Source organism: Ostrinia nubilalis, chromosome 12 (assembly GCF_963855985.1).
Source record: "Ostrinia nubilalis chromosome 12, ilOstNubi1.1, whole genome shotgun sequence".
In the NCBI taxonomy this organism is placed as follows: domain Eukaryota; kingdom Metazoa; phylum Arthropoda; class Insecta; order Lepidoptera; family Crambidae; genus Ostrinia; species Ostrinia nubilalis.
Genome location: NC_087099.1, coordinates 5,088,511 through 5,109,007, shown reverse-complemented (window position 1 = coordinate 5,109,007; position 20,497 = coordinate 5,088,511). Strand labels below are relative to the sequence as shown.

The window sequence follows — 20,497 nt, the reverse complement described above, 5'->3', positions numbered from 1 at the left end:
AATAGCTTTCATGATAGATTGAATTTCAAGATCGCTTCACAGGGCAAAGTAAATGTAAAGATTCGGTCAAAACAACGCGTGCCGCACGCGTGACCGCGCGACCTGGCAGGCGATGGCAATTTGCACGCGGCGTTGTGTGATTGAACCTCAAAGGTAGCCCTTTCGAACTAAGCGTCACAGACGCAGCGCGAGTTAGTGACGCGGCGTTGGTGGCACAAGCTAAAGACGCTGCATCTGTGACGCTTAGTTCAAAAGGCTACCTTAAGCGACAACGCAGGAGTGCGGGTGTTTCACGTGTACCTATGAAGCGCAAACGAACTGTAGCTATGTACTAAAAAAACATAGAAGCGACTCCAAGTTGCCTGATAATGCTTAAAGACAAATAAATGATAAATTATGCTTAAAGCACATAACATGAAACCAGATGTTATTATTTTTTGTTAGTAATGAAAGGTGATGTTGTTGGCTTGTTGGCGATATAAAAATAAATGAAGATTAAATTCACGGGAAGTATCTAACTATAGTACAATACTAAAATGAAAACTGCTTTACAATGGGGGATTCCATTTTCATTCAGTCTGTGTAACCACACCTTTAGTGGCAAAAATAGGAGCTTGCATGTTCATCATCATCAGGAAAATATTTATTTCAATATCATTTAAGGAAAATAGTTACATTAATCGTATTTATATTATGTTGAACAATCTGGTGCGCTTCAGTTGTTATTATTGAGTACAAAAGTGACCATCATTATGGACGCAAATATATTATTGAGTGTGTTCATTGTAATATTGACAGTTGGTAAGTTTTTTGTAATGACATGTCTTGATTATTTTTAAGAAAGGAAGTAAAAAAATTCAAACGTTGTACCTACGTAAACAGTAAATATTTTTTTATTAAAAAAAACATAAATCAGTCATTGATGCAAGTTTTAAAATCAGGTGGCAATGCGATTGCAAGGAAGGGGGGGGGGGGGAGGGGACTATTTTATGTATGATGAAACTATAAGTGTAACATGTTAAACTTATTACAGTTTTTATCAAGAATTGAGAATGTATATGTTTGTTACTCTTTCACGCAAAATAAGCTATTGAACGGATTTTGATGAAACTTTACAGTATTATTGAAAATTAGACTAAAGCAATTTTTTACTATCATGTATATTGTAATGTATTGTATACAGGATGTTAGGTAAATGGGTATATGAGCCGACACTAGCCCATATTAACATGGACATATAAATGGTATGATGGTGAAGTCAGAAATTCGATATTGGTGATATCGAATCGATTATCGATTTTAATTTTTTTAATTTTAATAGAATATATATTTTTTATAAAATCCGATTTGTATGAAAATTAAAATAATTAAAATGAAGATATCAATTTTCTGACTTCACCATACCATTTATATGCCCATGTTAACATGGGCTAGTGTCGGCTCATATAACCATTTACCTAACACCCTGTATATATAAAAAAATAATATCCACAGGTATTTGCAAAACTGCTGAATTCCCCCATGGAAGTACTGTAGCGGTAAGTTTTGCTGAGAAGAACAGATACTAATTAATAAATCACAAATTTATAAAAAAATAAAACAATTTTACCAGTTAGGTACAACCTTTGTAATTTACGTCAATAACATTGGACAGTATTGTCAAAAGGCCCATCAACATTTACACCAATTTATTAAAAAATAACAAACAAATAAATCACTCAATTAACATGCATAGTAAAATTTTCTTTCAGGAAATTTTCGATGGACACAAAAAGCATCCTGTCAAAATAGGTAAAATATAAGTATTTTCTCTATGCTCTGCTACAAGTTTTTTTTATTATTCAATTGTTATTGATACCTAATAATATCTAAATATATAAATAACTCGAAGGTGACTGACTGATTGACTGACATAGTGAGTGATCTATCAACGCACAGCCCAAACCACTGGAAGGATCGGGTTGAAGTTTGGCAAGCAGGTAGATGTTATGACGTAGGCATCCGCTATAGGATTTTACGAAACTCCACCCCTAAGGGGGTAAAACGGGATTTTCGCGTACGAAGTTGCGGGTGGCCGCTAGTAAAATATAAATGTGTGACACATAGTAGGTAAAATATAAATATTTTATTTTGTTCATTATTTGATAATAACATTGTGGCAACTAATTGTATATTATTATTCTTAATCTATTACAGGCACGTGTAAATTAGATGCGGTAAGTTATTTCAGTATTTTATCCTCTTTCTTTGATGTAATTAATTAATTAATAATAATAATAGGAGTGACGAATTTTCAAATGTTCGTGATAAATTGGAAATAGTAACGTGATGTAGTAAATTGTATTATTATGTTAATTGAAATTTAAAAATAATATTTTATACCGTATGTTTATCAAGAGTTCTAAGACAATTTGGAACGTGTTAAAGAATAGGGGTACACCCTTATTCTATTATTGTTTTTCTGAGAGTTTATATTATAGAATGACCAAAAATGACATATTCTTACTTTATTATCTTTTTTATTTAAATTAATAAAAAGTAAATATTTAATCCATAATATCACGTGATCACAAACATCAATCATAGCGTGCGTGTGACGTCACGATCTTCTAAACAGTGTGTGACAGTGACATTATGATGTAAACTGCATTTATGCTTACTATGAAACAATGTTGATGTTTGGAGGATCGTGACGTCATAACGACTCCATGACAGAACTTTAGCGTTTTACCGGTAGATTATAAAACGAAAATTAAGTGTTTTTTAAATTTAAGTAAGAGTGTATTTATTTTTTATATTTTTTTTATAAGTGTAATAAATGTACATCTGTAAAAAAATATTTCCAAAAAATCTACACCCCTATTGGTCATTATTAAATGAGGCGCTGTGTGATGTTTCTATTTTTAAAATGCTAACAATACACTCTTATTTTTCAGAGAGATATAAAAGATTGGAAAATTATCGGACAAAAAGGCGAAAAGGTGCGTAAATTCTTCAGCACAAATTGAAACAGAATGAACATGTACATATGTATAAAGCAAAGTCAGTATTTTTTTATGTAAGTAGTTTCTAAGTGCCCTAAAAAGAGCCTAGGTACTGAATAAACTATTTGAATTAAAATTTAAAAGCCTACTTACAGAAAACGAATTAATTTCTTTTTTTCTAAATTCAATGGCTACTACAAGCACTTTCAACCTTCAAAAAACAAACAAACAAACTTTTTAGCTGTATAAATTATAATTTAATTTGCATTATATATAATATTTAAATATTTAAAAAAAAATGTATATAAGTAGTATATCCGTTAAGCTAGCACCCATAACACAAGCATTAAGTTGCTTACTTTGGGGCTAGCTGGCGCTGTGTGAAATTGTCCAAAGATTTATTTATTTATTATTATTTATTTATTTATTATTTATTATGGATTTTTAATCCGTTTGCAATATTGTTCAGGGAGACACAGGCGAACAGGGCGAGCAAGGACTTGCTGGAATACGAGGATTAAAAGTAAGTACATACTTTTTAGGCCCCTCGCCCACGGTGAATACCCATTTTTGGGTTGGGAATTTGGGTTTGTAGCGATACAGTAACGATTCTGTCGCGCGTTCGCATCGATACGTCAATCGTGATGCAAACGCAATACTGTCGCGATGCAAACGCGATTCATTACCCCTCCCTCCGTTCTCTCCCCGATGTCGCCCGACACGGTCGCGCGTTTGCATCGATACAGTCGCGCTGCTGTAGCGCGTGAGTAGCGCGTTGGCATCACTTCTGTAGCGCGATGCAAATGTGACTAACGCGCGTTAGTAGCGTTGCTGTCGTTGGTTTACCTACGAAACGCGTGACAGCATCACTACAAAAAGTCGCCGTGGGTGAGGGGCCTTATGTGTTTACTTTACATTTTAAGACTTTTCTTGGCGTATTTAAAGTTGGCAACAAGGCACATTAAAGTAGTGGGAAACTAAATTTTTTTTTTTTACCCAGGGACCACCAGGACGAAATGGACTACCAGGTGTAAATGGTACAAAAGGAGAGAAGGGTGATACTGTAAGTTTTTTTTATGTCACTATTTTAATCTACAAATTGCAGGTATCACAGTATGCTGGGTTCAGAAAATACCTATATGTAAGCAATTCGTAAAGCCGGGTCCAGACCGGTGTAACGCGTAATAAAATGTATCGTGTATTGAAATAGAAATAATATGGGAGGCACTTTACATGTAATGCTTTTAGTGCCGTCCACACGTAGAATTCGTGCTACATTACACGTAATCTTACATTACACATTACACCCATGGACCCGGATTAATGTAGTGTATGGCGTAATGAAATACGAATAGTTGGACGGCACTGCGAGTGCGAACGTCAAGTGATTTTTATAATCCTACTAGCAAAAATCTTATTCCTTCTTTTTTATGAAATTACAAAAGTCGTATCCTGAAATTATTAGTCATTGTGTCAACTCAGTTATAGATTTAAAGAAGTTTATTATTTCCTTCTAGGGTCTTGATGGTCCGATTGGTCTGAAAGGAGAGCCGGTATGTACCTATTTATTGTCTTTACAGTGTTTGGACACACATGTGGCAACTTTAATGGTGAAAAATATCACATTGCTAATACCAAAAAATACAATATACAATCTCCGCTGCCATCCCTATTTTTTGTGATTCATCATCATCATCATCATCATCATCTCAGCCATAGGACTCCCCCAATGCTTTCCATGTTGCCCGGCTGGTAGCGGCCTGCGTACAGCGCCTTCTTTGTGATTCTTCTTCTTTTCGTGTCGACAAAAACCTACACAGTGTCAGCCCTAAATTCCGTCACAAGAGTGGCGTTGTCAGTAGCATTTATCAAATCCTCCGGAGTGCTTTTTAGTATCTTTGTGATTACTAATTAGGTATTGTTTTATTTAGGACAGTCAGCGTCAAATAGTTAGTGACACCCAAAGTAGCTAAAAAGATCGCAGCACTTCTTTGTTACAATTGGAATAGGGTTATGTTATCAACTTTTTGATCACTTTGGGTGTCACGAACTATTGAATAGAAAAGTAAAAAATAGAAAAGAATAGAACGCTGAACGGTACGTGCTGATAATTATGTTAATTTGAAACAAAAATCAAATCAAATAATAGCGGGAGACAAAATTATAGGAATATTCAAAAAAGAACTGAACATTACCAATATTCGGTGCTTACTTTGTATGTGAACCCACACATAATTATGAAAATCTTTTATTTGAACTAGCTTTTGCCCGCGGCTTCACCCACGTGAAATTTAGTTTGTCATTGTCACAGATCGTCATAAATTATAACCTATGTTATTCTGGGCTATAAACAATAATACTGTAAAGTTTAATCAAAATCCGTTCTACAGTTTTTGCGTGAAAGAGTAACAAACATGTGACATCCAGACATCCAGACATCCATACAAACTTTCGCATTTATAATATTAGTAGGATAGTAGGATCAACCAACCTAATTTTTCTAATGTGTATTTTACAGGGCAGCATAGGCCCATCTGGAAATCCTGGACTGGATGGGAAGTGCCCAGAACGTTGTCCTTACCCTTATCCTGGTAATTTAAAAGTATATTATACTTAATAGTTCGTTCTTTCGTTTCAGCCAAAATAAATGACGTCCACAGCTGGACAAAGGCCTCCCCCAAGGTTTTCCACAATGAATGCATCTAGGCTCTTCTCCCGACCTTTACCAGATCGTCGGTCCACCTAGTAGGAGGCCTGCCCTCGCTACGTCTTCCAGCCCGAGGTTCGAGAACTTTCCTGCCCCAACGGCCATCGTCTCTACGAGCTATGTGTCCTGCCCACTGCCACTTGATTTTAGCAATTCTGCGAGCTATGTAGTAAGAAAGTATTATAAGTTTAATTCAAGAATTTGACGGCTATCACTTTCTTTTTTCAGAACCTTCTTTGGGAAAAGGGCCTGAGGGCAAAAATGGTATAGGCACTGAATACCAACCAGCTAATAATTTGTGTCATACAATTATTGATCCAATAGAAGGGGGCACTAAGAGTATTGGAGGTGAGGCCATAATATTGCGTAAAATGATAGCAATAGCATTATTGCATGGTGAACTAAAATGCAGGTGGTAAACATAATCATGTTGAGTAGGTATCTACCTATAATAAAGGCGAAAGGTCACTGACTGACTCACTCACTCATCACGAAATCTCAGAGACTACAAGTGCTAGGAGTCTCAAATTTTGCATGGGTTCCTTTTAGAGCGTAGGTGCTCACTAAGACACGGGATTTTGCAAAATTCAACCCATAAGGGGGTAAAACGAGGTCAACGCGTACGAAGAGCAAAATATTTGACGACTATACAAATAAAGAAATTTTGACTTTGACTTGACTTTGAAGTCGCGGGCGGCAGTCGCTGTTAATAAAGTGTATATTTTTGGGCTCATTCCCACGAAAAAATCTTTTTCAGTTTCTGCAAACTGTTTTCTGCACGTTTTAATATAAAAATTCACACCAACATCCAGTTTGCAGTGTCTCGCAAAATATCACCGATAAGTTCGAATTTGGGATTCGAATTTAACGCCCGTATTTAAAAACAAGCAAGCATCGTTGTGAATACTAGTGTTAAACACAGTTGTAACACAGGTTGTAACTCACGACACGACACAACAGAGGGCTTAGTGTGAGTTTATATCTTGAAACCCGCTAGGAGCGCTGTACAATCCTTCATATATTTAATGTCATTTTTTACGCGCTCAGTGACGACTTGTGATGTAAACTCACGCTCAGCCCTCAGTCCTGAATTACATATTCTGGCAAAACTGGATTGCATGCCGTGGAAAAGGGCCCTTTATGACCAAAAAAATACGTAATTAATTCTGATTATATTTTTAGATACAATTTGGGTGCGACCTGAAGACAGATTTCAAGTAAAATGTGACAAGGTCAATCATATGACGTGTCTCCCCTTATCACCGACAACAGAACACGACAAATACGTTGTTAATGAAACCGAACCGTTTTGGCTAAGTAAAAGAAATTTTGATTTGAAGAAATTTTATAATGTAAGTAATGACGTAATATTATTATCATCATCATCATCATCATCATCATTTCAGCCATAGGACGTCCACTGCTGAACATAGGCCACCCCCAATGCTTTCCATGTTGATCGATTGGTGGCGGCCTGCGTCCAGCGCTTCCCTGCTACCTTTATGATTTAGTCGGTCCACCTTGTGGGTGGACGTCTCACGCTGCATACAGGGTGGAAACGTTAAGTGATCTCACTCGATTATTTCTAAACTATACAAGATATCGAAAATCTGATTACGGATTCTGAAAGTGCTTCACAAGCTCTTTCAAACGGTACCAATAATAGGTTACATAATAAACTGGATCTATCCGAAAATTCAATGTTTCCAGCTTCCATACATTTAGTAAAACCACATAATATTAAAAACTATACAAGATATTCAAAAACTGGTTACTGATCCTGAAAGTGCTTCACGAGCTCTATCCAACGGTACCAATAATAGGTTACAAAATAAACTGGATCCATTCGAAAATTCAATGTTTCCAGCTTCCATACATTTAGTACAGCCACAGTCATGGCACTCATGTCTTGTTAATATTATAGCAAGTTAATCCTAAAACCAATGTGCTCTCCTAAAAACAATATTGTGAATGCTTATACTAAAACGTTTGTTTTTATTTGTATAGAGAACAATAGCGTCTAGACAAACCTAAAAAGGATTTAGGACGCTATTTGGATCAAATATGTAATTGCTCAATAATGAATAATAAATAAATAAATAAAAATAAATAAATAAATAAATGTTTTCCAAGAATAGTTTAAATAAGAATGCTATTTACGAGTTCATTTTAAGTGATTATTTTTTAATAAAAACTTTTGACACTTCTAATATTGTGGCTGGCATACATTTAGTATGGAGGCTGAAAACATTAAATTTTCGGATAGATCCAGTTAATTCTGTAACTTAATATTGGTATCATTGGATAGAGCTTGTGGAGCACTTTCAGGATTAGTAACCAGTTTTTCGATATCTTGTATAGTTTAGAAATAATCGAATGAGATCATACAGTAACACTTCGCCCCCAGCCGAATACGATTTTAGATTAATAAATAATACTTTATTTACAATCGAACCCGCGATCTCTGGATCTGGGAATTAAAAATAGACAAGAAAATCGCAAAGCACGTCCAGAGGCGGTAAGAGAGGTTATTTCATACTCTCATTCAGTAGGCCGTACAAATTATTATTCGCCTTCAAATAATTTTCAATGTAATTTTTCATTTATTTCAGATGTCTATGGACCGTATCGCTTGGTTACAAAAGAGATCTACGCAAGTAAAGCAAGTAATAAGGTATCATTGCAAAAATTCATACGTCATTGACCAACCTGGGACAGCTTTAGTTTTAAAGGGTTGGAACGATATTACTATAGGCCATGAAACGACTGATTACAGCCCCTTGACATACGCTTTCCTAAATGATAATCATGAATGTACGGTAAGTAAAAAATAGCACGAAATTAATTATCTAATTTATGAAAGAAAATACAGTTTTCTGGCAACAGCTCCTTAGACGACATTTTTGATTCAACATATAATTATTATGATGGCTTTGTGATGTCTGTTCAACATTCAAGCAGTTTTTTTTTTATTTTATCTCTAGAACTTAAATTAATAAAGCCTAGATGGATACTATGGATAGTCTTCATAAAAACGCTTCGTCAAAAGTGAGGCAAAAATCTATAAATTATTATAAACTAGCTTTTGCCCGCGGCTTCACGTGACATTTAGTGCCACAGATTCGCATAAATTATAGCCTATATGTTAATCTGGGTTACAAAATAATAATACTGTAAAGTTTCAACCAAATCCGTTCAGTACTTTTTGCGTGAAAGAGTAACAAACATCCACACAAACTTTCACCTTTATAATATTAGTAGGATATATTTAAATTAAGGCGCTTTTTTTCGAATATGAGATATTTTTATCCACATTTACCTTAATAAAATTATTTAATAGGTAAGACATTTTAAATAAAACAATAATGTTTCAAGCGGAAGTTGCCTCACTTTTCTTGCGCTTATTATCTATCTAGGCTTTATTAATCTATGCTCTAGAATTGCTAAAATTTCTATTTAGCAAAACCTTTTTTAAATTTATATTTATAAGGGATATAACAAAAATTCGTTGGACCGACGACATCATAAAGGTAGCAGGAAGGCGCTGCGCTGAACGCAGGCCGCTACCAACCGGGCAACATGGAAAGCATTGGGGGAGGCCCATGTTCAGCATTATGGCTGAGATGATGATGATGATGAAATGATAATATAACAAAAAATATTTTTCAGCCTGATGCCCCCAAAACGGAATGGAAACACTCGGATATTATGATCAAGAGCAAAATTGCTCGCCGTCTGCCAATTATTGACTTTCGTATAAAAGATATCCGCAAAGAGTCGCAGAGCTTCTACTTGGAACTACGTGAATTGTGCTTTGGATGAGTGAAAAAATCTAGTGAAAATCTAAAAAATAATCATAATTGTGACTAAACTGTTCGATACCCGCGTTTTGTTATGTCTTCGTGCAGTTTGCATATTTTAACTAGTGTCAAGTATTTATTTATCATTAATCTTTAAAGTTCTTCTACTTATGAATAAACAGTAAACGATAGCCTGAAAATGCGGCGAAATGGTTCCAGTAAAGGATGGTACGGCAGTGTTTGCTTCGCGCTCGACTTGGCGGCTTGACCTTGTCAGATTTTGGAAATTAAAATTATGAGTTTCAATTTTAAGAGAATAAGTTACCAATAATAATTTAATTAATTTTGCCAATTACAATAGTATAAAATTGCCAAATTAACATTTCACTTCCCGCCAAGAAATCCCGCAGTCACACTCAGACTTGGAGTTTGAAAATAATAAAACTAACGTCATCTATGTTGTCCCATTTGAACTGTTTTGTCTTATTACACTTCATAGAAATGCTTGAATAAGGTAACGCCATCTAGTACCAACGTTTGAAACCAAAAACTAACCTGCGCCTGTTTTCCCATCTCCGCAACTTACTGTTACAGTACTAAGAACCAATGCTAGATGGCGCAAAAACGTAGTCTTATTATTTTATTAATAAAACCCGAATTTTTGACTTCACCCACGTGAATTTATAAGTAACGATTTAAATTATATTGTTATAATTTTATTTTTTAGACGTAATAATACATTTTTGATTAATAAAATATTGTTTATACAATAAATTAATGTGAATCGTCGTTTTTTTTTTCAAGGTTTTCAAAGCCCATTTCGTAATAGCAGTACCTAACAGTAACTAGCTTTCCACTTGTTTAACGCGTAACTTAGGTAAAGGTACTTATGTTACAAAAACACTTTCTTTAAACAAAGATTTTTGTAATGCAACTATTAATATAGTAACTATTAATAGTAATAACTTTAATAAGTATCCTACTAACAATCGCATAGTATAAAAATTGTTCATTTTATTACATTTCATTAATTTATCTCAATCTGAATTACTTTTCAGGCAGATTTCATAGCAAGTTTAGGCTTTTCGCTTATGATTTCCCTAAGGAGACCGTACTCACTTCACATAAATAAGGTGTCTTATGGGAAGAAGATTAAAATTAAAATAAATTTGATTAAGGTAAATACACTAGAAATCAAAAAATAACACCTCCCGCGATAGTAACGTCTTGTCGTGTAACACAAACATACTCCACTAATATTAGTTTCATAATTTGAAAGGCCTTTAATTTTTTTTAAATACGAGGGATGTTCAAAAAGTAATGATAATGGATACCTACCAAAGATATTGTTTATGACTAAAAATCTTTTGATTTATTAACATGCTATCTTATCTAAACAAAACACTTAGCCAACCATTTTCTCTAGACAACGTATTATTCTGTATAAAAAAAAGTTTTTCTTGACTCTCCAAAAAGGCCTAAAGAGGGCAGTGTCTCGACAATTTCGGTCCCTTAACTACTTTTTACGTCGGAAAAAGAACTGTAGGTACACGTAGCTAAGAGTCAGATCTAGAATATAAGATGGGTTTTTGAGCATTTTAAAGCCCAATTTTTCCGCAACTTTATGGTCAGATCTAGAATATAAAATGGGGTTTTCAGCATTTTAAAGACCGATTTTTTTTGCACCCACCGCAATTTCAGGGTTGTGTAAGGGTGCGTTGGCCAAAGAAAACAAGGACTTTCCGACTTGTCGTGTTTAGGTGACTGTAATTCTTAAACGCAACGGTGTAGGTACTTACTTACTTAAATTAATTTATTACCAGTTTCTAGTGAAGAGTTAAGCTACCTACTCAATTTTTTTCAAGATTTTTGTGCTAGAAATTAATATCCTGTTATCATTACTTTTTGAACATCCCAAAATATTATAAACTAGCGGCCGCCCGCGACTTCGTACGCGTGGATCCCGTTTTACCCCCTTCATCAACCTTACGCGGTTAAGATTTTTTTCATACAAAAGTTTTTTCCCGCTAACTCCCGTTCCCGTGGGAATTTTGCAATATCCTGTTATATCTAAGCTTTAAGTTTACTAAGGTACCTGCATGCCAAATTTCAAGCGTCTAACTTAAGCGGTTTAGATTTTTCATACAAAAGGATTTTCCCGCTAATTCCCGTTCCCGTGGGAATTTCTAAGTATACTATAACCTGCCCAGGAGTATGAAGAATAATTGTACCAAAAATCCGTCAAGTAGTTTTTGTTTCTATAAGGAACATACAGACAGACAGACAGACAAAAATTTTACTGATTGCATTTTTGGCATCAGTATCGATCACTAATCACCCCCTGATAGTTAAGTATTTTGAAAATATATTTCATGTAGGTACAGAATTGACCTCTCTACAGATTTATTATAAGTATAGATTAGTATTAGGTACTAACCTGGTCTTACTCGAGCAGCATTCCAGCTTAACACAAATCACTTCACAAACTTTACCTCGATACGTCTGATCACAGTGGAGGTTGGATATCGACTGATCATTTGACACTCGAATCATAATAAGGTTAGTTCACCTTAGTAGCGAGTGAGTAATTGAACTTGAATGAGTGAGAGATTGAATGAATCAAGCGAGTGACTGTACTCGTACTAAGCGAAATGTTTGTAATCTGACGTCAGTCGATCCGAGTACAAATCATTATTATCACTGGCTTTTTTTGCAATTGCTTATAAAATTATTTTTGCAGTTTCACCACACTGTAAATAATTTTGTAATCATCTGAAATTCGTTTCTATGAACTTTTCTGTTACCTATTATGATAAGTTTCAAAAATATTAATCTAACCTTGATTGATTTTAATATTATATCAACAAATAGTTTTGTGTATGTATTTAACAAATTTAGTTCAAAGGTCATGTTTTGTATGCAACACCCATCGATAACTATACAGCCAGAAATGCGGGTAGACTTGGAATGAATGGGAATGGCGTTCATTAAAATATATTATGGAAAATAGCATTGTTATTAGAATACCTAACATAACATTTCATGGAATTTGATCATTCAATCCTCTTATCAGGTTTCTTCAAACTTCCAGTATAATAAAAATACAGATTACTTAGGCACCATCTTACTTTGACAATTTATTGTCAAAAATCTCTATAAAAATACCGGTTATTGTTAATGTTACGGTAAAATAAGGTGGTGCAACTCAGCCTCATAGTTGTTGCAATTTATGAAGGCGAGTGAGTTTTACATGTGTGGCGGATTATGATTTTAGAAAACTTAATCCTATAGTCATTATCTACTTGTGATTCTGTATATTAACTTGACAAAAGAAATATAGGATCAGTGTTGTCCAAATCTATTCCTTTTTAATGTAGAACTCGAATTTTCGATATACCTACCCTCTACATAAGGCAAACTGAAGTGAACTGGGAAAAGCACATAGCTCATAGGCAGGGGCAGAAAAGTTCTTGAGTGGCAACCACGGACCGGAAAACGTAGGGCAGGTCTCACTCGGTGGACCGACGATCTAGTGAAGGTCACTGGGACGTCCACCCACAAGGTGGACCGACGACCTGATAAAGGTAGCGTGAAGGCGCTGGATGCAGGCCGCTACCAACCGTGCGATGTGGAAGTCATTGGGGGAGGCCTATGTTCAGCAGTGGACGTCCTGTGGCTGAAATTATGATGATGATGATGATGAATAATCATGTTAACTCCTCGTGGTTTACCACGAGCTTACTAAATTATAACTTGAGTTACGAGTTATCACAATAGTTGAGCGGCGGCGAGGATCGAACCCGAGTTCCTCGGATCAGTTAGCTTGACACCTTCAACCGTTCGGTTATCGTCGCTTCATGATGAATAGATTCACCGGCAACGAAATATTCAACATATAGTCAAGTATATCGTCAAGTTCCAGTAATTCACACCAAAGAGATTCCAAGAGCGAGCAAGAGAGAGCAATAAGTATCATGTTTTTGTGTCAAATGCCTAAACGCACTTAGGATTTTTTACATATTATTATATAAAAGTTACTATTTTAGATATTGTCAGCAAGGGACTAGAGATATTGGTTCTCGTACTATCTGATGCAACCGAATGCAAAATTTATCGGACCATAATTTTAATCCGCCGATAACAATAGACAGTTAATGCACAAAGGCTCCAATAAAATACGATCCATATGGATAAAATAATATGTTGAGCCTTTTAATTTAGAAATTAGGTGGCCAACTGTGTTTGCATATTGTAGTTTATTCAGTATTTTCAGGATTAGGTACTTAACTAAGTCACGGATACAGAAACCAAAAGTAGGAAGAAAAACAATTAATTTTATTCCAGGAAAAGTTGGTACCTAATTAATGGACGTTAAGCATCTCAGACTGAACTAGGTCTGAATAAAGTTTTAAAAGTGTAAATTAATACTCAAGGTATTTTTCAAACGATAATTTTTAAAATGACACCAATTTTAAGAACCATCATTAATTCGGTTGACCCCAAAAGATATGAAACCTCACCCTCAAAAACATTTGGTACCTAGTTATTTCAAACCAATAGAGTTAGCGTAAAAAATCTTCAGTAATATCCGAAGTGGCCCTCTGCCTTAAAAGATATGTCCAAACAAATTCATGACCCCCTCTAATACAAAGGAGAAAGTTAAACAAGGGTCACAGTATAAGTGCTGAATATCCTCGCTACAGGCAGAGTGTTCACGAGATTAAATGTTGCGTATAATTTAACGGTACCTCTAAGGGAAACAACGTTTTCTTTATAAGGGGAAACAAAAATTGATATCTATTTTGTATATTTCGCTTCTGTTTTGTATTAAAATCTTTGCATCTTGGAGTCTGAATATTTAAATTTTTTGTTTTGTTTTTCGTACTTTTCTTTCATTACGAGGTAGTTGTTATATCTTGAGCCATGTGTCAGATAGATAAAGGTTTTTGTATCCTTCTTGGAATTATTTATCCAAGGGCTCGGTAAAAAGGTTCAGGCGAATCCCAAAATAGTTTCTTATTTTGGCTTGATCATAAATAAATAAGATCTATTTCTTTCAAGGTCGTTAAAACAAAATCAAGACGATAAGCACAAATTTGACCTTCTTATAATCTTATAAGCAAAAAATAATAGTCAGCACTTTTCCCTTAGTCTAAAAAACGTATTTTATTATACAAATGAAAATTAAAGGGTATAATGGGGGCGTGTTCGCGTTAGACAAATAGCAGAAATTACATTTCATTTACCCAAGGAGAGTAAATGTTTCCTCAACTTAAGTAACGAATATTTTTGTATAAAGTTATGAAAGTTTTAGCAAAGAGCTATAAATACGTTTATTAGTCTAAAAAAGGGAAGCCGTCGTTACTGAAAACAATATATTATTATCTTTTATAATTAAATATTTGAAATGAGTACAATTTGGTACCACCTACATTTAAATAGTCGAAATGCAGAAGTTAAAGTAAGTTTGAGTCTAAGACTTACTCATTGCTATTGGTAAAATGTATCTGACAATAAGCAAAGTGATCAAGCCTGGCACATTTTAAAATTTCAATAACTTAATTTTATTAACTTCATTCATTGCTAAAAATATCATTGTCTCACCAATCTAGGAACAGTAATGTAGATTAAAGCTTTTTGTTTAATTTATTTACGTTGTTAATGGAACCAACTACAACATGTTATGTTGTATTTTGTCTACAAATAATCTCAAGTGTAATATTAAATAACATTAATATATTTTATTAAGATACAGCAAAAGAGTTTCATATCTGTCGGCAGTATAAAATGTTACGTCATGCACTGATTCTGGCCTAAAGCCAAGGGTAGTGAGGCCCAGGTACTATAACTGCGGAATGTCGATGAGTAGATTATATTTAGTTCGACATAATATTATGTAATTCTAATAACATAATAAAAAAAGATCACAGTAAGTTGACATTACGCTATTTATCAAAGATACACTAATCAAACGTAACGTAAGAAAAGGTTAACACTTAAATAATTTTCACCAGATAATGTGTTATTGATTCTGATTTGAAATGTGTTATTGATTTTGATTTGAAATGAGGAGATCCGTAGGAGAACCAGAGTGACTGACATAGCCCGCAGAATCGCTAAAATCAAGTGGCAGTGGGCGGGGCACATAGCTCGTAGAGCTGACGGCCGCTGGGGCAGGAAAGTTCTTAAGTGGCGACCACAAGCCGGAAAACGTAGCGTGGGCAGGCCTCCCACTAGGTGGACCGACGATCTGGTGAAGGCAGCGCAGGACCGGTCTTTGTGGAAATCCTTGGGGGAGGCCTTTGTCCAGCATTGGACGTCTTTCGGCTGAAACGAACGAACGATTTTGATTTGATAAAGTAGCACTGGGACTACAAAAAATAAAATGTATCAATTACAATTTGTGAAAGAGGCGATAAAGAAATTAATATTAATGTCGATGAATCCAATAGACTAATTTTGATGTCGACTGACAATGACTCTCTTTCTCTAAAGGGAATTGAAAAATAACTAAAACCTCATCTCAAATATCACAGCGGATATCGCTCATCCTTACTCGGCTCTGAACTTCAGATGTTGCCAAAATTACTTAGAAGGCATCGTTGTTTTCAAAGGGGACTTCCTTTAAAATGATATCTTGATATTGGGAGACCGCCGTTACAACTCTGTTCAATGGTTTTGCTCTGATAATTTAATATTAATATCTAAATTTATGGTATAAAGGAGCATAACTTTGGTTTTAGGAGCTGGTATTAGATGCTATGAAATACATTACGTTATTTAGTCAGTGCATTTACTAACAAAATATGCTAACGATTATTCTACCAGCGGCCGTTCCCGTTTTACCCCCTTTTACGAAACTCCACCCGAGTTTCGTAAAATCAGTTCTTATAGTGAGCACCTCTGCCATGCAAAATTTGGGATTCCTAGCACTTTAGTTTCTGAGATTTCGTGATGCACTCATTCAGTGACCTTTCGCTTTTATAAATATAGATTTATTTACTAACAAGGACATTTTTTCTTAAAAAATAGAATATAAATGTTGGAATGTACAAGCCTGTGTGGCAGAGGCATCCAGGGCTGAAATTCGGGAGCTGTTGCAGTGATTAAATTGTGAGAGTTTCTTAACTTAACGGTACATGTTTTGATTCCCCTAAAGAATTTCTACCCTACCTAAAGAATCTGTATTTTGATTTTAATAATATTGTTTTACTAACAGCTACCTATTAAAAAGAGGAAATTAGAAACGTGAACGAGTATTTCGGTCGAACTCAATGATGTTAATAAAGTTTCGTGCATATGAAAGTTGACATTTTTCAGTTTTTAAATGTTTCCTTTATTGTTTCTAATTTATTTAAAATCTCCATTACTATTCGTAATCGTAAAGAACCTTAATCAGTATCTAGCATCGCCGTTTCTCATAATAAGCAAAGAAATAAAACGGCGAGTGAAGGAGAGAGTAACACATTCACCACTTTATTGCGAAGGCTTTTCCTAAAGATTCGCAAGCTAAGGGTGGAAACACACCTTCGATTTCGTTCGTTTGTTAATGCCAAATGACATCCACATCTGGACATAATATGCAGACAACAGGCCTCCCAAGGATTTCTAAAACGACCGGTCCTGCACTGCCCGTATCCAAGTAGGTACTTCCCGCGACCTTCATCAGATCGTCGGTCCGCCTAGTGCGTCTTCTGAACAGATCGATTTAGTACTTGCACACTTAGAAAAAATGTACTTCCGCAAGTAATTCGCATTACTCACAAGAGTGCAAGTTACAAAGCTTACAGATAGAAGTAGGTATTCATGACCCGGTTGAGATAATCTAATTCTCTTAGGAAACTACTGAAGCAATAAAACAAATTTTAACAGGCATTGCAACTTCATTGTGGGAAGTATATTCCCACTATCTGATGTACAAACCATTTAGTAAGTAAATAGCCTAAAAACATAAGTAATACTTGCCAACTTTTTTAAACATAGGTACCTCACGTTATGCTCTGAAAAGTCGCTCGTGTGTGATCAACCTAAATTGTGACCGACGTAAATTATACTTTACGATGGGTTGAAGCTCGAGAGTGGTTGTAAATTTAATCTTTACTGTTTGTATGTGAGCACAACGGTCGCTTGTTCACAGTTCATTACAATATTTCTGTAATGATATTACACTCGGCGTCAAAGAAATCGCACCTCCCGCGACAATAATTATAAAGATCTTCTCTGGCACATTCATGGTGCTCCACCAATATTGGTGTTATTTGAAGCCCAAGAAAAACGTTATTTTGTTTAGAAATTATTAACAGATATCGTAAATGTAACTGAAATAAGGCCAATGTTGCCCCTCACCTCTAGATCTCACGTGTCCTCTCTAACAGATAGATAGCGTTAATCCAATTAGTCCCTACTTCTAACTAACTACCTGTCGCTTTAAGAAGAGACACTGGATCCTTCTAAAGACACATTATTGGGGTAACCTGAAGTGAAGTTTAAAACTAGGCTTTCAAATGGTACCAATATTGGTGGGAAGTGGGGATGCATACGCTTGAAATGAGGATCAGTACTGTTGTAGAAAATTCAATAAAACTAGTATCTAAGTTAATCTTTAAGACATAAGAAAGATATATCTTTTTGAATTATCCAAATCGGACCATTACTTACGAAGATATTAAGTAATAAACATAGGCCGTTTTTGCCGCTAAAAGACAACGTACGCAGGGCCGCGTGACGTCACTATATCCGAATCGAGCGCAGCCGGCGTACTATTGGGATGGAAAATATTTTTTTCCAGCTAAACTATCAGTTTTAGAAAAAAACTTTTAATAACATTTATTCATCAAAATAAAGTAACCTATCGACCAGTAATTTTTAAAAATAAAAATTGTGAAAAATAAGTATCGCTATGTCCAAAAACCACATTTTTATACGATTCGATGGAATGCGGAGAAGCGGTTGGGGTGAGTGTAACTTTATGATTGTTTGTTTTGAACATAATAATACATATTATGAGTGCTAATACCCAGTTTCTGGCCTGGGGGGGAGGGGGGGAGGGGATAAGTCATACCCAGCTTATAGCCTGGGGGGGAGGGGGGGGAGGGGATAAGTCATACCCAGCTTATAGCCTGGGGGGAGGGGCAAGCCTTACCCGGCTTCTGGCCTGGGGGGGGGAGTCATACCCAGCTTCTAGGCTAAGATTAAATAGATTTCCAGAAGGGAGCAGCTGGCCCGCCCATGGGAACGGCGAATAGATAGGTAGGTACGTAGGTTTAACTCAGAAAAACTAAATAACAGGTAGGTATTGCGTGTACATCGAAATGATCTTCATAGCAATGTCTTGTAGCCTAGGCAGAGTGTATCTGCCTCAGCTATACTTATTGTTAGAAGTAAATAAAATAATATTTATACATTTTTATATTTTACATGGACGAAGATATGACTCTAACAACACTTATGAACACTTTATTTGAATAAATCGCCAAATATACCATCGCGGAGACCCTAATCGCGTCTCCGCGTTCCATTGAATCGTATGAGCGTATGGATTTTTTGCGATATTTTTCACAATTTCTATTTAAAAAAATTACCTATCGATAGCTTACTTTATTCTAATGAATAAATGTCATAACAAGTTTTTCTCTAAAACTGATAGTTTGGCTAGAAAAAAATATTTTCTATCCACGCAGTACGCCGGCAGCGTTCGGATCGGATATAATGACGTCATCGGTCCCGCGCCGGGCGGTCAGTGAACTTTTTTAGTAATTTGGCCATAACTTCGTCAATTTTTGTCGTAGAACAAAAATTTTTGGACTGTATATTAAGGATTTCTTAGACCTATAAATCTGCATTCACAGCTAAAAATCGAAATGATCCTCATTGCTTTTCGCGGGAGGTCCGATTTCTTTGATGCCGAGTGTAATACAGACTGAGCGTTTGAGCAGGAGCCTAATGGATGCTTTTAAACATTTGATTGCGGGCAGTAAAAATTATATTTGTTTGTTTATAAGTAGGAGCTGTACGAAACTACATCAATAAATATTTTTAGACCTTGATTCTTAAGACGATTTTACAAATAAGATACTAGGGCGTCATCAAGAGTCGGTCGTAAAATTGATTATATCTACATACTGGGAAAAACTTGGAAAAAAAGACAAGTTGTTTCACATCATGATTAATAGTTTGGATGAAAATATAATTCTAATGATTATAATTTAATTCATGAAATCATCATCTTCATTATTAAGTGATAGTACTTTTAGATTCTTAAGAGGAGGCTCATAGCTAGTCCAGCAGTGGACTGTAAAGGGCTGTTGATGATGATGACTTTTAGAGTACCTATCAAGTACCTATCCGCACATTACAACATCCAAGAAAACTATTCACATAAAAGCTTTCATAAAAATACAGCTGAAGAAAAGTGCTTTGTAGTGAAGCCGTTTGAAGTAAATCGACGTATCCCTTGTTGTATTTTTCAAATCTCATACATTTTAAATCTCTTTGCCAAGAATACGCAGCATTAAAATTCATCGGGAGACGTAGAGCATCTTTCATGTGAGATTTATCGTGAAAACTGTTAGCAGTAGAAATAATAATAAGAAACGCAGTGTAAGAAAATCTACTGTATTTGATAATGTATGTGTCAACGTGAAATTGTGAACTCTGTCAGTTTATAATATAACGCGTTAGATTGTAAACTAACAGTGGGTTAGGTTAGGTTAGATTGTAATTTAACTACGTCAGATTATAATCTGACGGAATTCACAATTTTACGGTGGCATATGTACATGATGTTAAGTGAGAAGCAGCTTAGATTCGTAGCTTTAGCTTCAAGTAGTTCGTGACACCGAAAGTGGCTAAAACATTGATAACACAACCTTATGTCAATTTTATTGTAACAAAGACGTGTTGCGAACTTATTGGCTACTGACTGTACGACCTTATGATCAAAGACGATAAATATAACTACCTTTTGAATAATTTTGGAATGTAGGTTCATTTAGGAAATTGCATTA

The 20,497-nt window shown here is 35.3% G+C and overlaps 1 protein-coding gene across 1 annotated transcript; it reads left to right on the top strand.

Annotated features, from left to right (window-relative positions):
* The first annotated feature begins 491 nt into the window (after positions 1–491).
* Positions 492–9,692, top strand: LOC135076818 (collagen alpha-2(I) chain-like). The gene is made up of 13 exons (XM_063971267.1): positions 492–801; positions 1,495–1,538; positions 1,752–1,791; positions 2,197–2,216; positions 2,937–2,981; positions 3,454–3,507; positions 3,985–4,047; positions 4,502–4,537; positions 5,503–5,575; positions 5,920–6,039; positions 6,874–7,043; positions 8,304–8,510; positions 9,361–9,692. The coding sequence occupies exons 1-13, from the start codon at positions 753–755 to the stop codon at positions 9,511–9,513; spliced, it is 1,074 nt and encodes a 357-aa protein (XP_063827337.1). The 5' UTR covers positions 492–752; the 3' UTR covers positions 9,514–9,692.
* Positions 9,693–20,497: the final 10,805 nt, after the last annotated feature.